Genomic DNA, 23,558 nt, shown 5'->3' with positions numbered 1-23,558 from the left:
GCAATGTGATTGTTGCACAACTGGCACATGTCTCGTCATGTAGAAGAATGAAATGTTTGTGATAACCAGTTCATTGTTCACCTTCCCATGTTTGGTAAAAGACAATAGCAGATACTGGAGAGAGACTTTGGAGGGACACTTAGTAGTAAGTGTATTGGTCCATGAACAAAAGCATGATAACGAAAATGTGACACAGGTGATGGATAGGTTTTTTGAATGGTTCAGTAAGAGACTATCAAATCGTCAGACTTTTATCACACAAGAAAAGGAATATTACTGGGTGGAAAGTGTTTTGTATGCTCCCCACTCTGGTTGTCCATCAACGCAAAGGGAATGACCTGAAAGTACTTTTTCATTGATGCATTCATCCTGCAAGTTAACCAGAAAGCATACTGCAGAACTTGGAATTATAAGGAGCAATGTGCAGCTCCACATGAAAATGGATTAGCTGCTAAAGTAGATGAGTAGGACAACATGGAGCCATATTAAGATGTGCAGGGATAGTGGTGGTGCAGATATGGATGTTTTGGACAAAGAGCTATAAGCATTGTTAAAGTTATGAAGTAGTGAATGCACATACAAAGGGACCTTTGGCCATCTCATACAAGGTAGGCTGAAGAAAGGAACATCTATGTTTATAACATTTACAGATCCAGAGAAAGTTTTTGATAATGTTGAGTGGACTACACTTTAGAAATAATGAAGGTGGCGCAGATAAAATACAGGGAGAGAGAGGTTATTTACAAGATGTACAGAAACCAGACAACAGTTATGAATCAAAGAATATAAAAAAGAAGGAGCATTTGAGAAGTGAGTGGGACAAAGTTGTAGCATATCACTGATGTTATTCAATTTGCACACTGAGCAAGCAGTCATCCAAGGAGAGATTTGGAGAGGGAATTAAAATTCAGGGAGAAGAAATAAAGACTTTCAGTTTGATCAACAATATGAGGAAAGAGAGAGATTTTTACTCACTGAGATGACACACTGAATTGCAGACAGGCACTTCAAAAAGACTGACACACACATTCAGCTTTCAACCAAAGAATTCTTCAGAAAAGAAAAAATACACACACATTATTTCAAGCGAGCAAGCACACCTTATTCACACATAACTGCCATATCCAGCAGCTTGGGGGTTTGCCAATGATATTGTAATTCTGTTGGAGACAGCAAAGGACATGAAAGAGCAGTTTAATGAAATGGATACTGTGTTGAATTGAACCGGGTGATGCTGAGGACATTAGATTAGGGAATGTAGTAGAGGAGTTTCACTGTTTGGGCAGTAAAATAATTAATGATGGTTGAAGTAGAAAGGATACAAAACGCAGCATGGAAATAGCAAGAAAGTATTTTTGTAAATAAGACAATGGATAATCCAGGATGGAATAATGACATTATTATGAAAAGAATAGATTGCTACTCACCATACAGTGGCGATGTTGAGTTGCAGACAGGCACAACCAAAAGACTATTAAACACATGAACTTTTGGCAGAAGGTCTTCTGAAACACACACACACACACACACACACACACACACACACACACACACACACACATTCACGCACATCCCAGCTCACACATGATCACTGTCTCTGGCTGCACATGTGAGCTGTGTTTATATGAATGTGTATGTTGTCTATTTCATAAGAATGCCTTCTGGCTGAAAGTATACATGTTTAGCACTCTTTTTGTTGTGCCTGTGTGCAGCTCAATGTCTCTGATATAGTGAATATCAATCTTCTCATAAAATGTATTTTTTTTTATTTTTAATTTTTTCCCTTTCAGGGAGTGATTGAACTTTAGTAGTAATGATTTTTTCATCTTCCTTAGTTAAAATTAATGCAACATCTGGAGACTAAACCAAGGAAAGTTCACAGTAAATTGGCCTGGATTATTTCTTGGTCAATGCTCAGAAATTTGTGGAGTAAATAATTGATTTATACCAAATTTAACTGAAAGAACTTCAGTAGCCTTGTATGGAAGTGAAATGTAGATGATAAGCACTTCAGACAAGAAGAGAATACAAGCATTTGAAATGTGATGCTATATAAAAATGCAGATTATTAGGTGGGTATATGAAATAACAAATAAGGTGGAGTTGAGTTGAACTGCAAAAAAAGAAATTTAATTGACAATTTGACAGACAAAGCGACAGGATGCATTGTGAGACATCAGATTTGTTAGCTTGGAAATGGAAGAAAGTTTGAGGGGTAAAAATTGTAGTGGGAGACAAAGAGATGAACACAATAAGTGGATTTAAATGGATGCAGGTTGTGGTGGTTACAAAGATGTGAAGACACTTGCACAGGATATACAAGCATGGAAGGATGCATCAAACCAATCTGTGGGACTGAAGACCACATCAACTACTACAACTGCAATATGCTTAGACAGCTTCTTCCCTGTGTTTTCATTCCAAGTGCCCAAAAAAGTTCAGTATTCAGTTAATAATTCTATTAATTTGAACAACCATGGGTATTGTATTGTATTTATTGGCCCTGTTGCCTACAAAAGCACTTCTTGCATAAGACACTGGTCAAGTCACGTTACAAGTACACTTCTGAAAGTGATTTCTAGACATACTTATTTAAGATTACAATGATACACTTTATACATTAAGTATTTATATAACACACTTCATAAATTTAAATATTCTTGTTGTAAATATGACTTCAGAGATTTTTGATAGGTTTTGACTTCACCAATTGCTCTTATGTTTTCAGAAAGTTTGTTACAAAGTTTAAGTCCCATGTGGAAAGTACCATTTTGGCACAGAGATGTGTTAATTTGGGTTACATGTAAATTTTTTTTGTCTGCTGAAGTGATCATGTATATCACAGTTTTTTAAGTCTGCAGTCCTTACACATTACATTTATTTTTAAGGATATCAGGATTCCCACAATGTATACAAATGATAATGGAGGAATACCAGATACCTTAAACAGAGGTTTGCAAGAGTCTCTAGGTTTGCATCCAAACAAGATTCCAACAGCCCTTTTTTTGTAGTTTGAAAGTGCTATTAGCAGTTTAGAGTTTCTCCAGCAAGTGACTCCATATTTAAGGCAAAAATGGAAGTAGGGTTGATAAGCATTCATTACTGTTTTCTCACTACAGCATGATTTTAGTGAGCAAAGAAAGTGACATGTCTTCCTCAGTTCTGCATTAAGATATTCAAAATGCTTATTCCATTTACATTGCTCTGCTGCCAAAATCCTAAGAATTGGGTTTCAGTACTGTTACCAACCAGTTCATGGCTGATAGAGACCAATGGGATAAACATGTCATTGTTTGGAGCATTGTGGAGTTTTTTTTACCAACTTATTTATATACGTGCCAATAGTCACAGTAAACTTAGCATTGAGTAGGGTCAATGAGAATAATGTATCATTTTTGAGTGAACTGCTTTCATCTAAACTGTTTAATGTGGCCATTTAAGAAGACTTTAGATAAGCCTGGGGATGTTGGTCATTACCAACCTCCGAGTCCATACTATGTTCATTCATTTTTATAGTGCTAAAAAAAATTACGTAATTATGTATTGGAAAAGGTGCCTCTAGGTCCCAGATGCGAGAAATTTTTCTGATTTAAATTTTACATTTTTGAAAAACATTGCCGTTTTCCTCCAGCACATTTCCACTGATGCAATAACGGTTGACCAGTTCACACCGTAATAGTCTGAATCATCATCAGCAAAGTCACCCTGTCAATCAAATCAGGTCATAGAGTCACCTGACTTGTGAGATGGATGGCTGTAGTAGCTATAGTCACAAGATAGAGCTTTCCTTCAAGTGGCTTAGTTATCTTTACATTTTCCTTCTGAGATGGTTCTGGGGCTACAGGAGTTACCTTCTCTTGCCCCCTCCAGGCCATCTTCACCTCGCAGGCCCCAATCTTCATAAAAAATAAATTATCACAGTTTCTTTTTTCGGAACACGAGTATGATATTTACAAGCCCTCACTGCTTAGAAATCCCGTAAAAATTATATCAATGAAACACACAAACAGTAGGAATCTTGGCACAATTTAGAGATACTGCAGATTTATTTTCTTTTGGCTACATTCTTAATGTCTGCCTACTTATAAGTAGGCAGTATACAAGGTGTTTCCGCATGGCAAGTGCAGTGTCAGTTGAAAAGAGCTGCATCTGTTGTGTTACTGGTAAGACCATATGACTGTGAAGAATTTTTATGTTACATTTATTACTCTGTATTGTAAGCAAATCTGTTCTCAACCTGAAGGTTCATTTGAAAACTGAAACACTTCATTGGGCATAGTTTTGTTAGAAATAGTATCTCATTGTCTTCCTCTGACTTATTCAGCCAGTTAAAGAAACTACATTCTAAGGTGAACTTTGAACCACCATGCAACTGGCATTTTTTCAGTAACAAATTGTTCCCAGTGGTGAAAGAAGTGATAAATGACAGGAAAGATCCTATGGTCAGTTAGGGTTCAAAACTTAGACCTCTGCAATCTGATCACAGGGACATTTAAGACCAGGCCCATCTCTGGGAGCTGTGCATTACCTTGGTTTATCACATTCCCATCAGTGTAATATTTATTTGTCGTTGAAGACACCCCCCCCCCCCCCTCCTGCATGTCAAGGGTTGGAATAGGCTCGAGGTATTCCTGCCTGTCGTACAAGGCTACTAAAAGGAGTTTCACATGTTTCGGCCTTTATGTGATGGTCGCCTGTAGGGTTTGACCTCCATCTTCAAACTTTTCCCGAAGAGCGAGCCAATTGGGGAAGGGTGCCTTACAAGGTGCATCATGACCATCGTGCATTGAGATCTTTAGCCCACTTTCTCACTGTTGCATTGCATTCCTGCCTATTCTCCATCTCTTGGGCGAGGACACATTCCTGGGTGCGTTTTCCACCATGCACTATGCAGTGTCGATTTCTGCGTCGACGATGACCATGGACTTCTTTGCACCTGATATCCAGCACGGTAGCCAGTCTGTTGTGGTGGGGCCACCATGTACCCTGTTGGTTGTAGCCCCCTGCGCCATTAACTTCCCATGTATGCCAAGGGACTCCCGGCAATGGCCATTCTGCCAGGTGGCCTTTGCTGTGGCTGGGTGGACCCGTGGGAAGGTCCCGTGGTCGGAGTGGGTGGCATCAGGGCGGATGACACGTGATGAAGCATAGTCCATCATCTCTTGCTGGTGGTGAAACACCAGCAGTATCTAAGCGATCATGAGCTCAATTCAACGCACAGAAGTACAACCCCAAATCGTTCCCCTCCCTGGCTACACCATGGGAGGAATGTCAGGCTAAGGATGGCAGCAGATCTTATTCGCCCCGGTACCTTGTATGTTCGAGAGCTGCTGGGGAATCATTCATGACGATGAAGCCTCAGTTTTTTGTTGAGCATTTAGAGGACAAGTTCAGGGAGGTGGAGGGCTTGTCCAAAATGAGATCTGGGTCAGTCATGATCAAAACAGCATTCTCTGCCCAGTCACGGGAGTTACTAGCTTGTGTAAAGCTAGGGGATGTTTTTGTAACCATCACACCCCTAAAGAGCTTAAATATGGTCTAGGGTATCATATTTCACAAAGACCTTATTTTGCTGTCTGATGATGAGCTGCTTGCCAATTTAGAGTAGAGAGATGTACATTTTGTCTGGCGTGTCCACTGGGGTCCGAAGGGAAATCAGGTTCCCACCGGTGCCTTCATCTTGACCTTTGAGGGTGACACATTGCCCAAGAAGGTCAAGGTGATGGTCTACTGGTGTGATGAAAAGCCCTATATCCCTCCCCCAATGCAGTGCTTTAAGTGCTGGAAGTTCGGCCATATGTCTTCCCACTGTACTTCCAGTGTCACATGCCAAGATTGCGGGTGCCCATCACATCCCAATACTCCATGTGCCCTGCCTCCCATCTGTGTCAACTGCAGAGAGCACCATTCACCTTGCTCATCTGACTGCAGGATTCTCCAGAAAGATAGGAAAATCATGGAGTATAAGATCCTGGACCGACTGACCTATGCTGAGGCTAAGAGAAAATTTGAACGCCTGCATCCTGTGTGTATGACATCGTCTTATTCTGCTGCTACAGCAGTTTTGGCGCCACCAGGTCCATGAACCCAGGTCAACTCTCAGAGCCAGAAGAAAACACCTGCCCCCTTGATGGTGGGGGCATTTCCCTCCCTGTTGCTCCTGCACCACCTACTTCGGGAGCAATATCCTCCACCCGCCCCCCCCCCCCCCAACCATCGGGGACATCCATTCCTACTTCTAAGCCAGAGAAGCATAAGTCTTCTTCGGCTTCTCTCACTAGGAAGGGGTCCCTTGGGTCACTCCCTTCCCAGGTTTCTTCTAGTGGGAAAGAAAACACCTGCCAGTGGCTGAAGAGCTCAAAAGCTGCTGGCCATAGGGCTTCACGCTCATCCTCAGTCCCAGAGACTGAGCCAGTGAAGTCCTCCCAGCCAGGGAAACCCAAGGAGCAGCAAGAGAAATCCACAAAGAAAACCCCTAAGACCAAGGAAATTGCAGTGGCACCCACACCATCGCTACTTACAAGCTCTGTGGTTGAGCATAGAGTGGAGATTGTGGCATCTGCTGAGGACCTAGATCTTGCCAGACCCTCAGACACAATGGATACAGACTGCTCTGGCAATAAGTCTGTGGCAGCATGTCACCCTGATGCATAAACTGCCTCATTGAATGTTCCATGCCTTCCCAGTCTCATGATGTCATCCTCCAGTGGAATTGCCCTGATGCCACCCACTCTGACCACGGGACCTTCCCACGGGCGCCACCCAGCCACAGCAAAGGCCACCTGGCAGAATGGCCATTGTGGCAGGTTTTTCCATCACCTGGCTGAGCTACAGCGCCTGTTAAGATTTACACCTGCTATCTGCATTGCCCTCCAGGAAACCTGGTACCCGGCAATATGGACCCCTGGCCTCTGTGGCTATAGGGGATATTACAGGAACCATAGCGACTATAATTGAGTGTCATGAGTGTCAGATGGAGTTTGCGTTTATGTCCTAAACTTGGTCTGTAGTGAACATGTGCCCCTTCAAACCCCTCTTGAAGCTGTGGCTGTCAGAATAAGGATGATGCAGGAAATAACTGTCTGCAATGTATATCTTTCTCGAGATGGTGCAGTATCCCTGAATGTATTAGTTGCACTGATTGATCAACTCCCTAAACATTTCCCACTTCTGGGAGATTTTAACGCCCATAACCCCTTGTGGGGTGGCACCTTAATTACTGACTGAGGCAGAGATGTCGAAACTTTACTGTCTCTGTTCGACCTCTGTCTCTTAAATACTGGGGCCGCCACACATTTCAGTATGGCTCATGGTAGTTACTTGGCCATTGATTTATCAATTTGCAGCCCAGGATTTCTCCCATCTATCCACTGGAGAGCACATGACGATCTGTGTGGTATTGACCACTTTCCCATCTTCCTGTCACTGCCCCAGCATCAGACACATGGATGCCTGCCCAGATGGGCTTTGGACAAGGCGGACTGGGGAACTTTCACCTCTACTGTCACCGCTGAATCTCCCCCACATGGTAACATCAATGTGATGGTTGAGCAGGTGGCTAGCACAATTGTTTCTGAGGCAGAAAATGCGATCCCTCACTCTTTAGGGTGCCCGAGATGTAAGACAGTCCCTTGGTGGTCGCCGGAAGTCAATGAAGCAGTTAAGGAGCGTCAGCAAGCTCTACAGCAGCATAAGGGGCACCCTTCTCTGGAACACCCCATAGCCTTTAAACGGCTCCATGCCCATATTCGCTACCTTATCAAACAATGGAAGGAGGAGTGTTGGGAGAGAGATGTCTCCACCGTGGCGTGCCACACGTCAGCTTCCCAAGTCTGGGAAAAGATCAAATGTCTTTTTGGGTACCAGACCCCAACAGCTGGCCCTGGTGTTACCGTAAATGGCGAGTTATGTACCGATGCAAACGCGATTGCTGAGCACTTTTCTGAGCACTTTGCCCGAGCCTCTGCATCGAAGAATTACCCACCAGCCTTTCGCATGCCCAAACAGCTGCTGGAAGGGAACTTCCTCTCATTCACTACACCCTGCAGTGAATCTTATAACGCCCCATTTACATCGATGGCTCAATGGCTGATGGTCATGTAGGCTTGGCATATGTTCATGGAGGATATATTGAGCCAGCTGGCTGCAGTGTTTTCACTGGAGAGCTGGCGGCCATATCTCATGGTCTTGAGTACACCAGTTCATGCCCTGGAAAGTCATTTCTCCTGTGTACCGACTCATAAAGCAGCCTACAAGTTATCAACCAGTGCTACCCTTGTCACCTTCTGGTAGCATCCATTCAGGAGTCCATCTATGCCCTGGAAAAGTCCACCATTCCATGTGTTTGTGTGGACCCCAGGACACATCGGAATCCCCGGCAAAGAACTTGCCGACAATCTGGCCAAACAGGCAACGCAGAGACCGCTTCTGGAGATAGGCATCTCCAAAGCTGACCTGCGTTCTGTCTTACACTGCAGGGTTTTCTGGCTTTGGGAAATGGAATGGCATAACAGCATGCACAACAAACTGCGTCATTAAGGAGACTATGAATGTGTGGAAGTCTTCCATGCAGGCCTCTCGCAGGGAATCAGTTGCCCTCTGCTGGCTCCACATTGGCCATACATGGCTAAAGCTTGGTTACCTACTGCGTCGTGAGGACCCACCTCAGTGTCGCTGTGGCTCCCAAATGGCAGTCATCCACTTCTTGCTGGACTGCCCACTTTTAGCTGCTCTGCAGCAGACTTTTAGCTTTCCCAGCACCCTGCCTTCGGTGTTGGATGACAATGCCTCCGCAGCAGCTTTAGTTTTAAGTTTTATCTGCGAGAGTGGGTTTTATACTTCTATGTAGGTTTTAGCGCATGTCCTTTGTCCCTCTGTGTCCTCCACCCTAGTGCTTTTGGGGTGGGGGTTTTAATTTATTTCAGAGTGGCTGGCTTTCCCTTTTTATTCTCGTAGCTGGCCAGACACTGTAATCAGCTTTCATGTTTTACTCTCTTCTGTTTATAGCATCTCTCTGTTGTTTTCTTGTCCTCTTTAGTCTCTTTCTTGTCCTTTTAGTGTTTGTTGCCTTCCCTTTGTTCTTGTGGCTTTTCCTTTCTTTCCATTTTGTGTTATATGTTTTGTCCATTTTATTCTCACACTTGTGGCATTGTTTTATTAGGAACAAGGGGCCAATGACCTTGTAGTTTGGTCCCTTCTCCCACCTTCAAACCAACCAACCAACTAACCAACCAACACCCACACACCACATTGTAGACTGCCCACCTATGGGATATGGGAGCAGTTAAGTCACTAGGGACTTCTGCTAAGCATGACTCTTTTGAAACTAAGATTATAAATATTAATTTAAAAGAAAGCACTCAAGATGTAGTTTTTAGGTATCTCTTTGTGATATTTTGCACAAACACTGTAATGGATGCTGGTGGGTCATAACAGGCTAACAATTTTCAGTGCAGAATTGCATGTGTCTTAAAGACCCTGTAGCACATAAGGAGCAGCTGACTGCTGAAAGAATTTGCTCATACTTTCTGACTCCCTCGTTGCCCTCTGCAAATGCACCCAGCAGAGGCAATGGCCCAGATGAATCAGAACTTCCTTTTTTGTGCTACAAAAGTTGGCAAAAGAAATGTCATTTTACTGGTTACCAAGGCACTTCAGGATCTGAGGCACTGTGGAAGCTGATACAGTAGCGAAGGAAAGTGTGCCACCTCACTTCAAGGTACTGCCTCTCTGTTTATAGAGGAGATAATGCTCCAACGGAAGACCCCCCAGGGGGTCCACAATTTTGTGGCATTACTTCCTTTCTGTGGTGCAAGCTTACACTTCCACTATCCCATCCCCCTCTGCCTCTCCATTGGATGTTTTCCTGGTGCAGATCCTGCTTGGACCTGGTTTACAATTATGACCTGAGCTTCCAATTCTGGCATATTCTACAACTTTTCATTAAATAAGCACATGGTCCCCACTGTTGGGTTTGACCTGCCACCAATTTTCATAATTCTCCAGATGTGCGAATTATGCAGGAGAGGTCGGTGAGGGGGGGAGGGGAGGGGGGGGGGGAGTTGCCCAATGTGGTGTATGCTCCAACTTTGTGCCTTTCCATCTTTGATCTTTGCACCCTCCCCTTTAATAAGGTAATACACCCAAAACCCATCACAATAGCCATCTTGTTGTGGACAGATCATCAATTACCTGCACAATGGTAGCTCCCTGACTGTGCAGGGATCACACTGTTAGTGCCTGAGCTGAACACACTCCACATATGCCAAGGAGTGTGTGCCTGTTGTGCCTGGGGCGCAGGGACCTCAAGCAATGGGTTACTGGCCAGGTAGCCATTGCTAAGCCTGGGTGGCATGTATGGGGAGAGCCGGTTCTGACTGGGTAGCAATATAGCGGATGAGTCGCAAATGAAGCAGATGAAGTTATCTCCCTCTGGTGGCCATATATATGACACCATCAGTCTCTATCAAAAAGACAGTCCTCTATTAATGGAGAGAGATACAACCCTAAAATGTTCTCTTTCCTGGGTATGCCATGGGAAGAACATAGGGCTACATGGCAAGCAGAGCAATACTCCCCACAATACTTGGTTTGTACAAAGACTGATGGTGATTTCTTCTTGGCCACAACGCCCTTATTCTTTGTGGAGTACTTAGGAGGCAAGTTTGGGGAAGTGGCAGCCATCTCTAGAATGAAGAGTGGGTCGATTTGGATCAAAAAGGCATCTCATCCCCAGTCACAGGCAGTGCTCGCTTGTAACAAATTGGGTGACATACCGGTGACTGTCACTCCTCATAACTGTCTAAATTTGGTTCAAGGCATCATTTTCCACAGAGACCTGCCCTTACAATCTGATGATGAGCTACCCACCAACTTGGAGTGACAGGGTGTACACTTTGTCCAACATGTACATGGGGGCCAAAGGACAATAGGGTCAGTACAAGTGCCTTCACCTTGGCCTTTGAGGGCAATTTACTGCCTGAAAAGGTCAAGGTGACGGTATACTGATGCGATGTCAAACTGTATGTTCTGCTCACTTCCCTCCTGTGCTTAAAGTGTCTGAAATTCGGGCACATGTCTTTGCATTGCAACACTAGCCCCATCAGTAGAGGTTGTGGACGAGCACTACATGTGAATGTTTCTTGTTCCCCTCCACGCCATTCTCACTGCTTACTGGGTTGCACTGTTTTCTAGAGAGACAAGAAAATACAAGAATACAAGACTTTGGGCAAACTCACTTGCCAAGAAGCCAAGAAGTGGTACAAGAAATAGCACCCAGCATGTAAAACAATGTCATATGTTACAGCTAAGATGATGTCGCACACTTTGTTGATGGTACTCTCGCCCATTACGCCTCCTAGAGTAGATCCTGAGGTGCCGCTCAACCATGCCTGCCCCCTTGACGGTTGGGGGATCCCTTCTTGGTGCTTCACCCACACCAACTTTAGGATTGTTGGCCTTCCACCCACCAGGGACATTGGTGCCCACCTCCCAGCTGGAGACAAATCACCTCTCTCTGGCTTCTCTTGCTGTGAAGGGAGGGCTTTGTGATCATCATCTTTACTTGAAACTGAGTCAGGGAAGCCCTTGCAATCATTGAAATCCTCTAAGGAGAGGAAAGACAAGAAAAAGGACATTCCGGTGATCCCAGTGCCACCAAATCCCACATGTGGCTGAGGCGAAGATTCTGGCAGCCCGACAGGCCCCAGTTAACACCACACAATGGAACCTTTTTTTCCCCAACCATTTGGCTAAGCTACATCTTTTAAACACTTCCCCTGCCTTCTGCATTGCTCTTCAGGGGACTTGGTTTCTGTAATTTTGATCCCGGCCCTTTGGGGATACTGGGGACATTATAAGAATAGTGCTGCCTATGACAGGGTCAGGGGAATTTTCATGTATGTTGTAGACACTACACTTCAGTGTGGCCCACAGAATTTTCTCAACCATTGATCTTTCCATTTGCAGCCCCTGTGTTCTCTCATCCATCCACTGGAGAGTCTGGTTGTGACCACTTCCAGATCTTCCTGTCCCTCTCTCCGTGTCACTCCCCTCGATGCCTGCCCGGGTGGGCTCTCAGCAGTGCTGACTGGGGTGCTTTGTCACTGCGGTTGACCTCGGTTCCACACTGCATGGAGATAATGAGGAGTCAGTCCAGAATATATACAGTTATTCTTTTGGCTTTTGATTTGCGGATCCCTCAGGCCCATCCTGATAGAATGTGGTACCCTAGTAATCATCAGAAATTGCAGAGGTCATTAGAGATCATAGTTGGGCTCTCCAATGCCATATGCAGCACCCATCAGTGGAGCACCACACTGCCTTTAAGCAGACCCATGCTCTAGTCCGAAACCTAATAAAATGATGGAAGTTAGAATTGTGGGAAAGGTATGACCACATACCTCTCCTTCACTGGTTTGGTCTAAGATCAGGTATCTCTACAGATACCAGATGGTTGCAGGTGTACCTGATATTACCTCGAATGGCACTTTCTACACTGAGTCAGACGCCATCACCGAACATTTTGCCGAGTATTATGCTCGAGCCCCAGCGTCTGAGAATTACAACATGTCTTTCGTGCTCTAAAACAGTGGATGGAGCAAAATCAATTATGTCTTACTACATGCCATCTGGAACCATTTAATGCTCCATCCAGTGAGTGGGAATTTGTCAGTGCCCTTGTCAACTGCCCTGATACAGCCCCAGGGCCGTGTCGCATCTACAACCCAATGATCAAGCACCTATTGGTGGATCGTTGGTGTCATACCATTGCCATCTTTAACCATATTGGCGGCATCACATCCGTGCTAGCTTACACGAGTGGTTTCTCTGGGTCTGCTCCAGATTTTCATCCAGATCTTCCTGTTGCATTGTACATTCCGGATTCGAGTTGGTGCATCCCACAGTACCCCCCACCCCCTCCCCGTGTATGGCCCCCACAAGGCTCTCTACTGAGTGTCCTCCTCTTTCTAGTATCCGTCGATGGTCTAGCAGCAGCAGTGGGGTCCTCAGTATCACCCTCCTTGCATGCTCAAGACTTTTGCCTCTACTATTGCTACTCTAGTGTGGCTGTTGCTGAATGTTGACAGCAAGATGCCATACGAAAGGTGCAGTCATGGTCCCTCACCTACGGCTTTTCATTTTCAGACACCGAGACTCACGTCATGCTCTTCTGTCTATGTCCTACCTTTCACTCACAACCAGAACTTTACCTCGACAACCGACCACTCGTTGCGGTGGAGACTATCACTATTTAGGTCTAGTCTGATACAATCTTTCCTTGATTATGGGAGTCTGACATGCAGTTCAACATTTCATCATCACCCCTAGCACTGCAGAATTGGATCTGATACACCACAGCTGGGTTTGTTTTGTGACAGGAGCCTTTCTAACTAGTGGTGTGAACTGCTTACTCATGTAGGCTGGGGTCTCTCCATTGCAGGTCAGATGCCAACAACTTGTCAATTATACTACCCACATTCATAGTTTACCCTAAGCATCCAAACTACCATCTCCTCTTTCCATATATGGTAATGCATCTCCCTCAACGGCAGCCCTGGTCAGGGATTATAATTGCAATCTGCATTCGGTCTATTCTCTCTGAACTTCAGTTGTTTCCTCTTCCATCTTTCCTCTGTACCCACTCAAGTACACCTTGGTGGTGCATCCCTCAACCACAGCTTCATCTTGACCTATCACAAGGTCCAACAGACTCGGTTCATTCCGAGGCCCTCTGCCGCCAATTTTTCTCCATTCGGTGCTTCCCAGGATTCAGAAGTAGTCTACACTGATGGCTCATTGGTTGCTGATTATGCAGGCTTTGCTTATACTCACACAGGACATGCTGAACTGCACTCCTTTCTAGATGGCTGTAGTGTTTTCACTGCAGAGTTGGTAGCAATCTCTCATGCTGCTGAACATATCTGTTGCTGCAACAATGGTCCTTTCTCATCTGCAAACTCTCGATCGGTGTTACCCTTGCCATACCTTGGTCGTTACCATTCAGGACTCTTGAGGTTGGTATTCCAGAAACAGACTTCTGGTTGGTATTACACTGTCAAGTTTTAGGTATCCGGAATATGGCATGGCTAACTGATTTTGCCAAACTAACAATGGTTGATAAAGGAGATTACAACTCTGTGGAGGTCCCCTCCATGCAGGCCTCTCTACTGCCCTTTTACGGCTCCACATTGGCCGTACTTGTTTGACTCATGGTCTCTCCTCTACAGCAAGGACTTATCCCACTGTCACTGTTTCTCCTGTTTGATGGTGATACACATTTTGATGGACTGTCCCAACCTAGCCACGCAGTGGTGAACTCATCTCACTGACTTGAAACCCCTGGTGTCAGGGGATGATGCCTCAGTGGCTGACCTAGTTTTATTCATGAAGGGGACTTCCAGCACTCTCTTTAGGGGAGGGCCACTTAATCTTATCAGCCCATTAAGGGGTTGGCAGAACATTCTGTAGCCTCCACTGCCTAGGCCGGGCTGTGGCTGTCTGGGTTTAGTGGTCCAGCCTGGTCCTCATCCTACTTCCTATTTTACTCTTCTTCCTCCCTCTTGGATAGTCTGTTACACTTGTTCATCTTTTGTCTCTGTGTGCTTCTCTTGTCCTGCCCGTGTTGCTAGTCATTCCTAGTCAATTGGAGTGGAGTATCTTTGGTAAGTGGTAAGGGCTGGAAGTTGTATATCCTCTCATTGCAATATGCTTTCATGGGCTTCCAATTGCTCCCTAGATGGGGCACCTTGCATGCCTTTCATAATCTAACTCCCTTTCTTCTTTCTGTCACTGATCTCACCTTTGTTGACCTTTTGTAGACCTTGGGGTTTTCTTCCCCAGGGTTTTGTGTGGTAGGCTATCTCTCTTCTACAGTCACGTAGACCTGTCTGTTCAAGAAAAGAGGGACTGATGACCTTGTAGTTTGGTCCCTTCAATCATTCAACTGACCAACAGTCAATGGGAGAATGATTTCCTGGCAGCGATGGATAAAAAACTATATTCATTGAAAGCACCTCTTCAACTATGGCATTATTTCTGCTAGCTGTAGAGATAGAATGAAATGGCGATGACCTGTCTTTGAATAGGGCATTTTTCTCTGACTCGTGTGTGTGTGTGTGTGTGTGTGTGTGTGTGTGTGTGTGTGTGTGTGTGTGTGTGTGTGTGTGTGTGTGTGTTATTATTTGGCAATGTGACATGTGGACATGTGGTACACTAATGAAAATTTTGTGAAATGCCTTACACAGTTATTTAGAATATTTTAGTGAGATTTAGAGTATCTGTTTCATCCATTCTGCCTTGGTGATCAACAAGACAGCTACCTGTTGTAGTATTTTACTATTTCCATTACCAAGTTCTGTTATTTTATGTAGGATCTTAGGAAATGTATAATGGGAATAGTGAAGGTAACTAGTCACTGCGCAGCTGAGGCACTTAGCAGTTGACAAGCACGCAAATGCGATGGACATAACTACTAAGATTTGGGTCCATGTTCTTTCTTAGAGTTAAAAAATAAAAATCGTTCAGACTTAGGTGAGAGGTTATGTTATGTGGAGTGGTCTTTAAGAAGAGGGAGGAGGGAGGGATGGTGAAGAGGGAGAATGGCTCCAAGCAGGAAGAAGCAGCAAGAGAACAGGATAGGAATGAAGCACCGATGAGTGCAACCTGGTACATGCCAGAAAAGTACAGCAGAGTCCCGCTTATCCAAACCCCGGTAATCCGAATGTTTGGTTAATCCAACCATGAAAAATGTTAGTCTAAGTATGGAAAACTGTGCGGTAAACTGCTGTACATACACACTATTTCAATTTACACAGTACAGTAAACATGTATTAGAAAAATTGGCAAGAAAACATTAGGTTTTTAACGATGCATAACATTGAAAGAAAAGCTGTCAAACTTACTAAAATACAGCGGACATTTTATCCCTACATTTTAGATGAGAAAAACTCAGTCATTGTTTCTTGGCTTAATGAAGACAGTCTGTTTTATGATGCATAGTAGCGCCATTGTCTCATAAACATCAAATCAGCATGTGTACCACTGAACTTTTGCTCCAAATAACGTAGCGCGAGGTCAAGGGCTTCTGCTGCGTCACTGTGTGGCACCAGCTCTCCTTTGTCTCTTTCAGGCTCATTGTCACTTCCATCACAACAGTCCACTTCTTCCTGGTTTTGAGTCACAGCAGCAATTAAATCAGCATCAGTAAGGTTCTCCACACAGGCCCATCCACTGCTGTCCACTCATCTACATCTCCTTCACTAGCTTCTTCACAACCAGGGATAATCTGTATCATTTGTAGTAGATTTTCCCCTTCATTTTCAACTAGGTCGTCCTGAAATTCAAGAGATGTCCACAGTTTTCTCCACGATTTTCTCAGAGTATTTTCTGAAATATTCTGCCATGCCTCAGCGGCCCAATAGACAACATCCTTCACATTGGTCTTTTTTATTTTGTCCACTAAAGGAATGCTATCATCTTGGATCAGCAGTGTTAAAAATTGTTTTCTGTAAATCAGTTTTAATGTTTGCAGTATGCCCTGGTCCATCAGCTGTGGAAGTGGTGTTACATTCGGCGGCAAAAACTTCACCACAATTTCTCCATCACATAATTCCTCAGTGCTGGGGTGAGATGGCGTGTTACCAATCAAAAGGATTGCACTGGGAGACAAATGATTTTCCTTAGAAAACTGTCAAACGGAGGGAGCAAACTGGCTGTGAAACCATTCTTTGAACAGCTTACCATCCATCCCTGCTTTTTTATGGGCAGGGACTTCATGTTCCAGTTTTTAAAAGCTCTGGGCCTAACACATTTTGTCGATCAGCATTAAAGGCAGCTTGTGATTACCAGCAGCGTTGCTGCACGCTAATGAAGCCACATGATCTTTGCACATTTTAAAACCAGGAGCGTGGCCTTCTGCTTTTGATGCCAGGCTTTTTGTTGGCAATGCCCTAAAATTAAGGCCTGTCTCATCAGCGTTATAAATTTGTTGGGGAGAATACTTTCCCTCTCTTACCTTTTTTTCAAACTCACCCAAGTATTCCTTCACTGCATCACGGTCAGAAGAAAACTTCTCTCCAGTAATTGTCAGCTGACAGATTCCATGATGTTTTTTGAATCTGTCCAACCAATCCGTGCTTGCACTAAAAGACTCATCACCATTCATTTTCTTCAGGTAAATGGCATTCTCCTGAACCAGTGCTCCGCTCAAAGGAGTTCCCCTTTCTCTTTTCTGCGTAAACCAAAGCAAAAGAGCTTCATCCACTTTGTCGTACTGGGACTGTTTCAAAGTCTGCCAAATTTCGAGTGTTTTTCTCAAAGATGTTGCGCAGGACTATTCAAACTTCACTCGGTTCTTCTTCCAATCACAAATGGTTGCTTTACCAATACCCAGATCCGTTGCCAGTTTAGATACATTTTCACCATTGTCTATCCATTCAAAGCATTCAGTTTTTCATTGAGAGCTAACGTTGTATGTTTCGGTTTACTCATGATGAAAATACATACACCACTACACCTGAACAAATACAATACAACTCTTATGTGTGCCAGCAATCAATAACTAACATAACCAAGTGCTTTGAGAGCCAACTGGCAGTGCACTGACCTACGACACTACAAAGGTCTCAACAATGTACAACAACAAGGGCAGGGAGTGTGAGTGAGCTATTGTTCACAAACTTGTTCCCATTTGTTATCATGGCGTACCTACTTATCTGCTTGGTATACTTCAGTCTAGAAACTCATCACTGTAATTCCGGCTAATCCGGACAAATCAGTACTCCGAACAAGGTCCGGTCCCTATTAGTTCGGATTAAAGGGACTCTACTGTAGTGTGTGGCACATGACAAAGTTGTGGAATGGGTAGGGGAGGGGGGAATAAAAGAGTACAAGAAAGGAAGAGGATGACCGTAGAGAGGACAGTGTGAGTGTAGGTTAATAGAAGCAATGGGAAAGAAGTAAAGGTTGGTGTGGGACAGGGGACACAGAAGACCGAATCCATGATTGTGGGTTCAAAGATATGTTGTAAGGACAACTCCTGTGTAAATTCTGGAAACATCCCCCAGACTGTGGCTAAGCCATGTCCCCGCAATATCCTTTCTTCCAGGAGTGCTAGTTCTGCAAGGTTTGCAGGAGAGATGTGAAGCTTGGAAGGTAGGAGATGAGGCACTGGCAGAATGGAAGCTGTGAGGATGGGTTGTGAGTCATGCTTGGGTAGCTGCACAAACCAGATGAATTGCACTATGAATCATTCACTGGATCAATTAAGAGAAGCTGGTGTTGGTGAGGGAGTGTCCAGATGGCACAAATTTTGAAGCAGGCATTGAAGTTATGCAAGTTGGTACTCAGTGGTCTGCTCTGCCACCGAATGGTCGATCTCTCCTCGGTAGTAGCCGTGCATTCTGATGGACAACTGGTTGGTGCTCATTCTCACATAAAAGGCTGTGTAGATGTTACAGCTGAATTGTTATTTTCACAAGTGGTCTTGGTTCTCCTTGATGTAAGATATGGCTGTCATGGCACTGGGCACTGCAATAGAGGGTGCTGTGTGGATACACAGGACAAGTCTTCCACCTGTTGTAGATTGGCTGAGTTGGAGAGGTGGGAAGGGTTCTGGCAAACATGGTTGGCTATATCTGGCATATTCCAGAGCTGAACAAGCTAAGTGTGAAATTCAACTAGTTTGTGGTAGCAAACATTGCAGCTTATATTCTGAACCAATACTGCTGTAATGAAATACTCAATTCTTAAACAACCAACCAATTTTTAAAAAAGAAACCTACAAGATAATGCAGTGCATATATAACTTTCTTTTTTTCTTTCTTCAGGATTGCTTCACATGGCAGGTACACCGAGTTATCAGTTAGTGAGTAAAGCTGTGTGGGATTGAATATGACTATTATTATAGTGAATTAGTTTGTAGCGAGTAAGAGCAAGTAGTGTGTGCTAATTTTATTATGGCTTTTATTGCTACATTAGTGCCATGTGAAATGTGAATGTGTGTGTGTGTGTGTGTGTGTGTGTGTGTGTGTGTGTGTGTGTGTTACTGGCAAACAAAAACAAGATGATCATAAGGAGAGCAACACAAGAGGTGTTCAACAAATTTGAAAGTAATCTTTTGCCTGCTGATATGATGAGGATTGTAAGAAGTCTTGGTCTTCAGTTAAGCTGGTAAACGTAAGAAAGTCAGTCACACAGTGGTGATACTGAAACACAAGATGACACTGTGAAGAGCAAAATACTGACCTGCGTCTTCCAAAATAGTTTCACTGCAAAAGGTAATGCTAGTTCATTCTATCAATTGTTCTGTGATTTCCAAAATAACTGATATTGATATCAATAATTCAGAAAAGATTTTTGGACAGATGCAGATGATTATACATCTTTAACAATTGCATACGTCTGTCTTAGAATTACGGGACATCTTACATGGTCACACATTACAAACTCAAGTCTCTTTCACAGGAATCAACAGTTACTTTGTGAAACTCAGTTTGCTTTGTTTTTCTGTGAAATCCACATGGCTGCATATAGCAGGGTAACAGTCCCTGCTCATATGTCGATGTTGTGTCCCTTGACTTCCAGTTGGTGTTTCATACAGTTCCGCATGAATGCCTGATGAACAACATCAAAGTGCTGAACCAGCTTTGTGACTGGCTTGAGCACTTCCTCATACATAAAACTTGGCACATGTTCTTAATGGTGACAAACCATCAGATGTGAAAGCAACTTTTGACATACTACGAGAATGTCACTGTTTACACAGACAGAGGCAGCTGGGGCAGGCTATCTCAGATATATGAAGAAGTAGTATACAGGGTGTTACAAAAAGGTACGGCCAAACTTTCAAGAAACGTTCCTCACACACAAAGAAAGAAAATATGTTATGTGGACGTGTGTCCGGAAACGCTTACTTTCCATGTTAGAGCTCATTTTATTACTTCTCTTCAAATCACATTAATCATGGAATGGAAACACACAGCAACAGAATGTACCAGTGTGACTTCAAACACTTTGTTACAGGAAATGTTCAAAGTGTCCTCTGTTAGCGAGGATACATGCATCCACCCTCCATCGCATGGAATACCTGATGCGCTGATGCAGCCCTGGAGAATGGCGTATTGTATCACAGCCGTCCACAATACGAGCACGAAGAGTCTCTACATTTGGTACCGGGGTTACGTAGACAAGAGCTTTCAAAATGCCCCCATAAATGAAAGTCAAGAAGGTTGAGGTCAGGAGAGCGTGGAGACCATGGAATTGGTCCGCCTCAACCAATCCATCGGTCACCGAATCTGTTGTTGAGAAGCGTACGAACACTTCGACTGAAATGTGCAGGAGCTCCATCGTGCATGAACCACACGTTGTCGTACTTGTAAAGGCACATGTTCTAGCAGCACAGGTAGAGTATCCCGTATGAAATCATGATAACGTGCTCCATTGAAAGTACGTGGAAGAACATGGGGCCCAATCAAGACATCACCAACAATGCCTGCCCAAACATTCACAGAAAATCTGTGTTGATGACGTGATTGCACAATTGCGTGCGGATTCTCATCAGCCCACACATGTGGCGGTTAATCGAGGAAGTACAGTACATACTGACAAAACTAAAATGAGCTCTAACATGGAAATTAAGCGCTTACGGACATATGTCCACATAACATATTTTCTTTGTGTGTGAGGAATGTTTCCTGAAAGTTTGGCCGTACCTTTTTGTAACACCCTGTATATACCAAGCTGAGATTATGCAGAGATGTGGTGAATTTTCTGATCTATGCTAGTAGTATTTAATATTGATAGCTTTCAAATTGTGACAGTGACTTTTTCCTTTCTTTATTGAACCGTATCTGTTTTTCTCTGACACTGAAAAGAGCCCCTGAAGAATACTAACATGAATCAATCTCCCTCAAACAGTACCAAGATAACAGTGCCCCAAACCACTGTCTCGCCATCTGGACAAGAGATCCCTCAAACCTCTGCCTTTCTGTACCAAATGTGAGCAGTACAGCTACAAGTTTACTGTCATGTGTGAATGGTGGCCTTTAACACTGATGCAGGCTGTAGACAAATTATGGGCAGACAATACTGTGTATTGAATTTCATCTGGACTTACTGAAGCTTACATCCATAGTATATGTCATTTCATGTCTCTGAGAGTCATCTGCCTTTCCTTGTAGAATTTTTGTTTTAATTTTACCTTACAGATAAAAGCCCAGATGTATTAAACCTGGCAAGAGTGCAAGCAAAATCATGTTTTCGAAACAACTGAACTGACAGTCTCAAACTGGTTTGCAAAGAAAGTTTAACTATTTGTGTGGGATAGGTGTGATATCTGTCACATTGATTTGAAATGGATTGCCCTACATTCAGTGGGATGTTTTCTGACAACTGCATCAACATATCTTTTAGGAACTGTAGATGTGTTTCAGTATTTAGAATCCCATCAGTAAAATAGGGACCAGTGATGGTTGCTATTCCTGAAATTCTGGTACCATGCATGACTTACCAAGTCATTTGACACCCACTTTTTTCAGCCATTGTGGATTGTCCACTCCCAAGTAGTCATACAGTGAACTATGCTTTGAGCACAGTTTGTAAATGATGATTTGTGTGTAAACGAAGTCACACATAGAAACATGGATCACTTAGTAATTTTTGTAGACACTATTCAGATAACTGTACCCAGTGTTGAAAGTCATTGCCATGCAGCTGTTGATTGAGTAGCAAAATATGGAATGGATAAATTTGTAGAATATCCCTACTAGCATGTTCGAGTTGCCCCAAAATTACACATAGAATCTATACTATTGCTGCTAAAATATAGGTTTCATTTCTCTACTCAATTATGTTATGTTTTGTTTGTGTATTTTAAGCTTCACACTTTCAATTTTTATTACATTTGCAATGACAGGCCATGAGGCCTTGACACAGTCAGATCATCTTTCTGAATACGACTGTGCCACTGCTCTAACAGTTTGGCAGTGTTCACCGTAAACAAAAACCCAATCCACTTTTTCAGCTGAACAATTTCATGAGCAAGTTGTCTGATTGAGCACATCAGTCTGTACACCATAGCTGCAGCAAAGTCCATGTGTAAACACAGGGACTGCACCTGATTTACACATCTGCTTACATTTGGTACAGCAGATAGACAATTCTGGGATCTCTTCTTCCAATGGCTGGATGGTAGTTTAAGGTACCCTAGTTCTACACATTATGTTGTTGAAGTCCTCACTGAAGGCTCTTTCTAATGCAACAGAAGAAGAGTGTGTAGGCCCATTAAAAACAAAAACAAAGAACATTATGAAAACACGGTGCTATAATTCAGCAGCTATAGATGTTACAAATTATGTACACACCAGAAAATTCGACTATAGCTTAGTGGAAACTGCAGCTCTATATGTTTACACATTCTGGATATATCTAAGGTGCCCAACCTTAGCTGCTTCAGCCTGTGCAAGCTATCCTGCAGATAACAATAGAAGTTCCAGGGTGCACTTTGCAAGTGGTGCCCACCATGAAGTATCATAGCCAGAAAATTGTAGTGAAATGCAGGAAGACACTCAGAAATTTGGTGCCAGTCATTATATGAGTTGATATTTGACCCTCAACATCAATAAATATAGTGTATTGTCCATAAAAAGAGGCAAAGCTCTATTGTTGTTTGGTTACATGATTGACTGTCAAGCAATGGATCCAGTAACAACGGTAAAATACCAGTATATTTGAGTATGTGTCAAAAGTGATCTTACATGGAAAGACGATACAAAACTTTGTAAAATGCAGATGCCTGAGAGATTCTTTGGAAGAACCACAAAGAATTTTAATTCACCTCTTTAATAGGTAATTAAAAAAAACCTCTTTTAACCAATTCTTGAGTACTGCTCACCAGTCAACATTACATCTCAGAAAGGTTTTTAGAAGGCTTAGAAAAAATCATAAGACAAGCAGCACATTTTATTGCTGGTTTATATAGTACTGCGGGAACATCATGCAGATGCTCATCTACCTCCACTCACAAATGTTATATAGGAGACATCGTGCAACAAGAAGAAGTGCTAAAACTGTCAGATGGCATGTTGCAAGAGGATCCCAGGAACAAAGTTATCTTGTGAAATGAACACAATTACAGAAATTAATGTTCATGCAGAGGCTTACCATTCGTTTTTCTTCTAACACATCATTTGTGAATCAAACAGGAAAAAGGGGTACATGGAACACCCTCACCCATGTCTGTGAGCTGACTTGAGCGCTATAGATATAACTGTAGATGCACATGTACACCTTAGACTTAAAGATATGTCTTTTACATATGGCCTTATATGACTTCATTGAAAACTTAACATTACTTTTGCTTACTTTGGTATTGTGGCAGGTCAGGTATAGTGAGATTCTGTCCATATTCATTTAACAGCTCAAGGATACCTCCATTTGTCCATCCAAACCCAGGTTGAACTACATATTCTCCTCCATTTCCAAATTCTCCAGGTTTTTCAGCATCATACTGAAATGAAATATTGTGTTACAATCAGCTAAATAAGTACTCTGAGATGCAA

At 43.3% G+C, this 23,558-nt stretch overlaps 1 protein-coding gene across 1 annotated transcript in view; it reads right to left on the bottom strand.

Annotated features, from left to right (window-relative positions):
- The window catches only part of LOC124616647 (trehalase-like), a 412,719-nt gene that overhangs the window by 105,820 nt on the left and 283,341 nt on the right, over window positions 1-23,558 (bottom strand). The window contains exon 10 of the mRNA XM_047144975.1: window positions 23,362-23,506. Coding sequence (XP_047000931.1) covers window positions 23,362-23,506 — 145 coding nt within the window. The remainder of the gene's footprint in view (window positions 1-23,361; window positions 23,507-23,558) is intronic.

The sequence above is a fragment of the Schistocerca americana genome, chromosome 5 (genome assembly GCF_021461395.2).
Source record: "Schistocerca americana isolate TAMUIC-IGC-003095 chromosome 5, iqSchAmer2.1, whole genome shotgun sequence".
NCBI classification, from domain to species: domain Eukaryota; kingdom Metazoa; phylum Arthropoda; class Insecta; order Orthoptera; family Acrididae; genus Schistocerca; species Schistocerca americana.
This window is presented reverse-complemented; position numbering and strand designations above follow the sequence as displayed.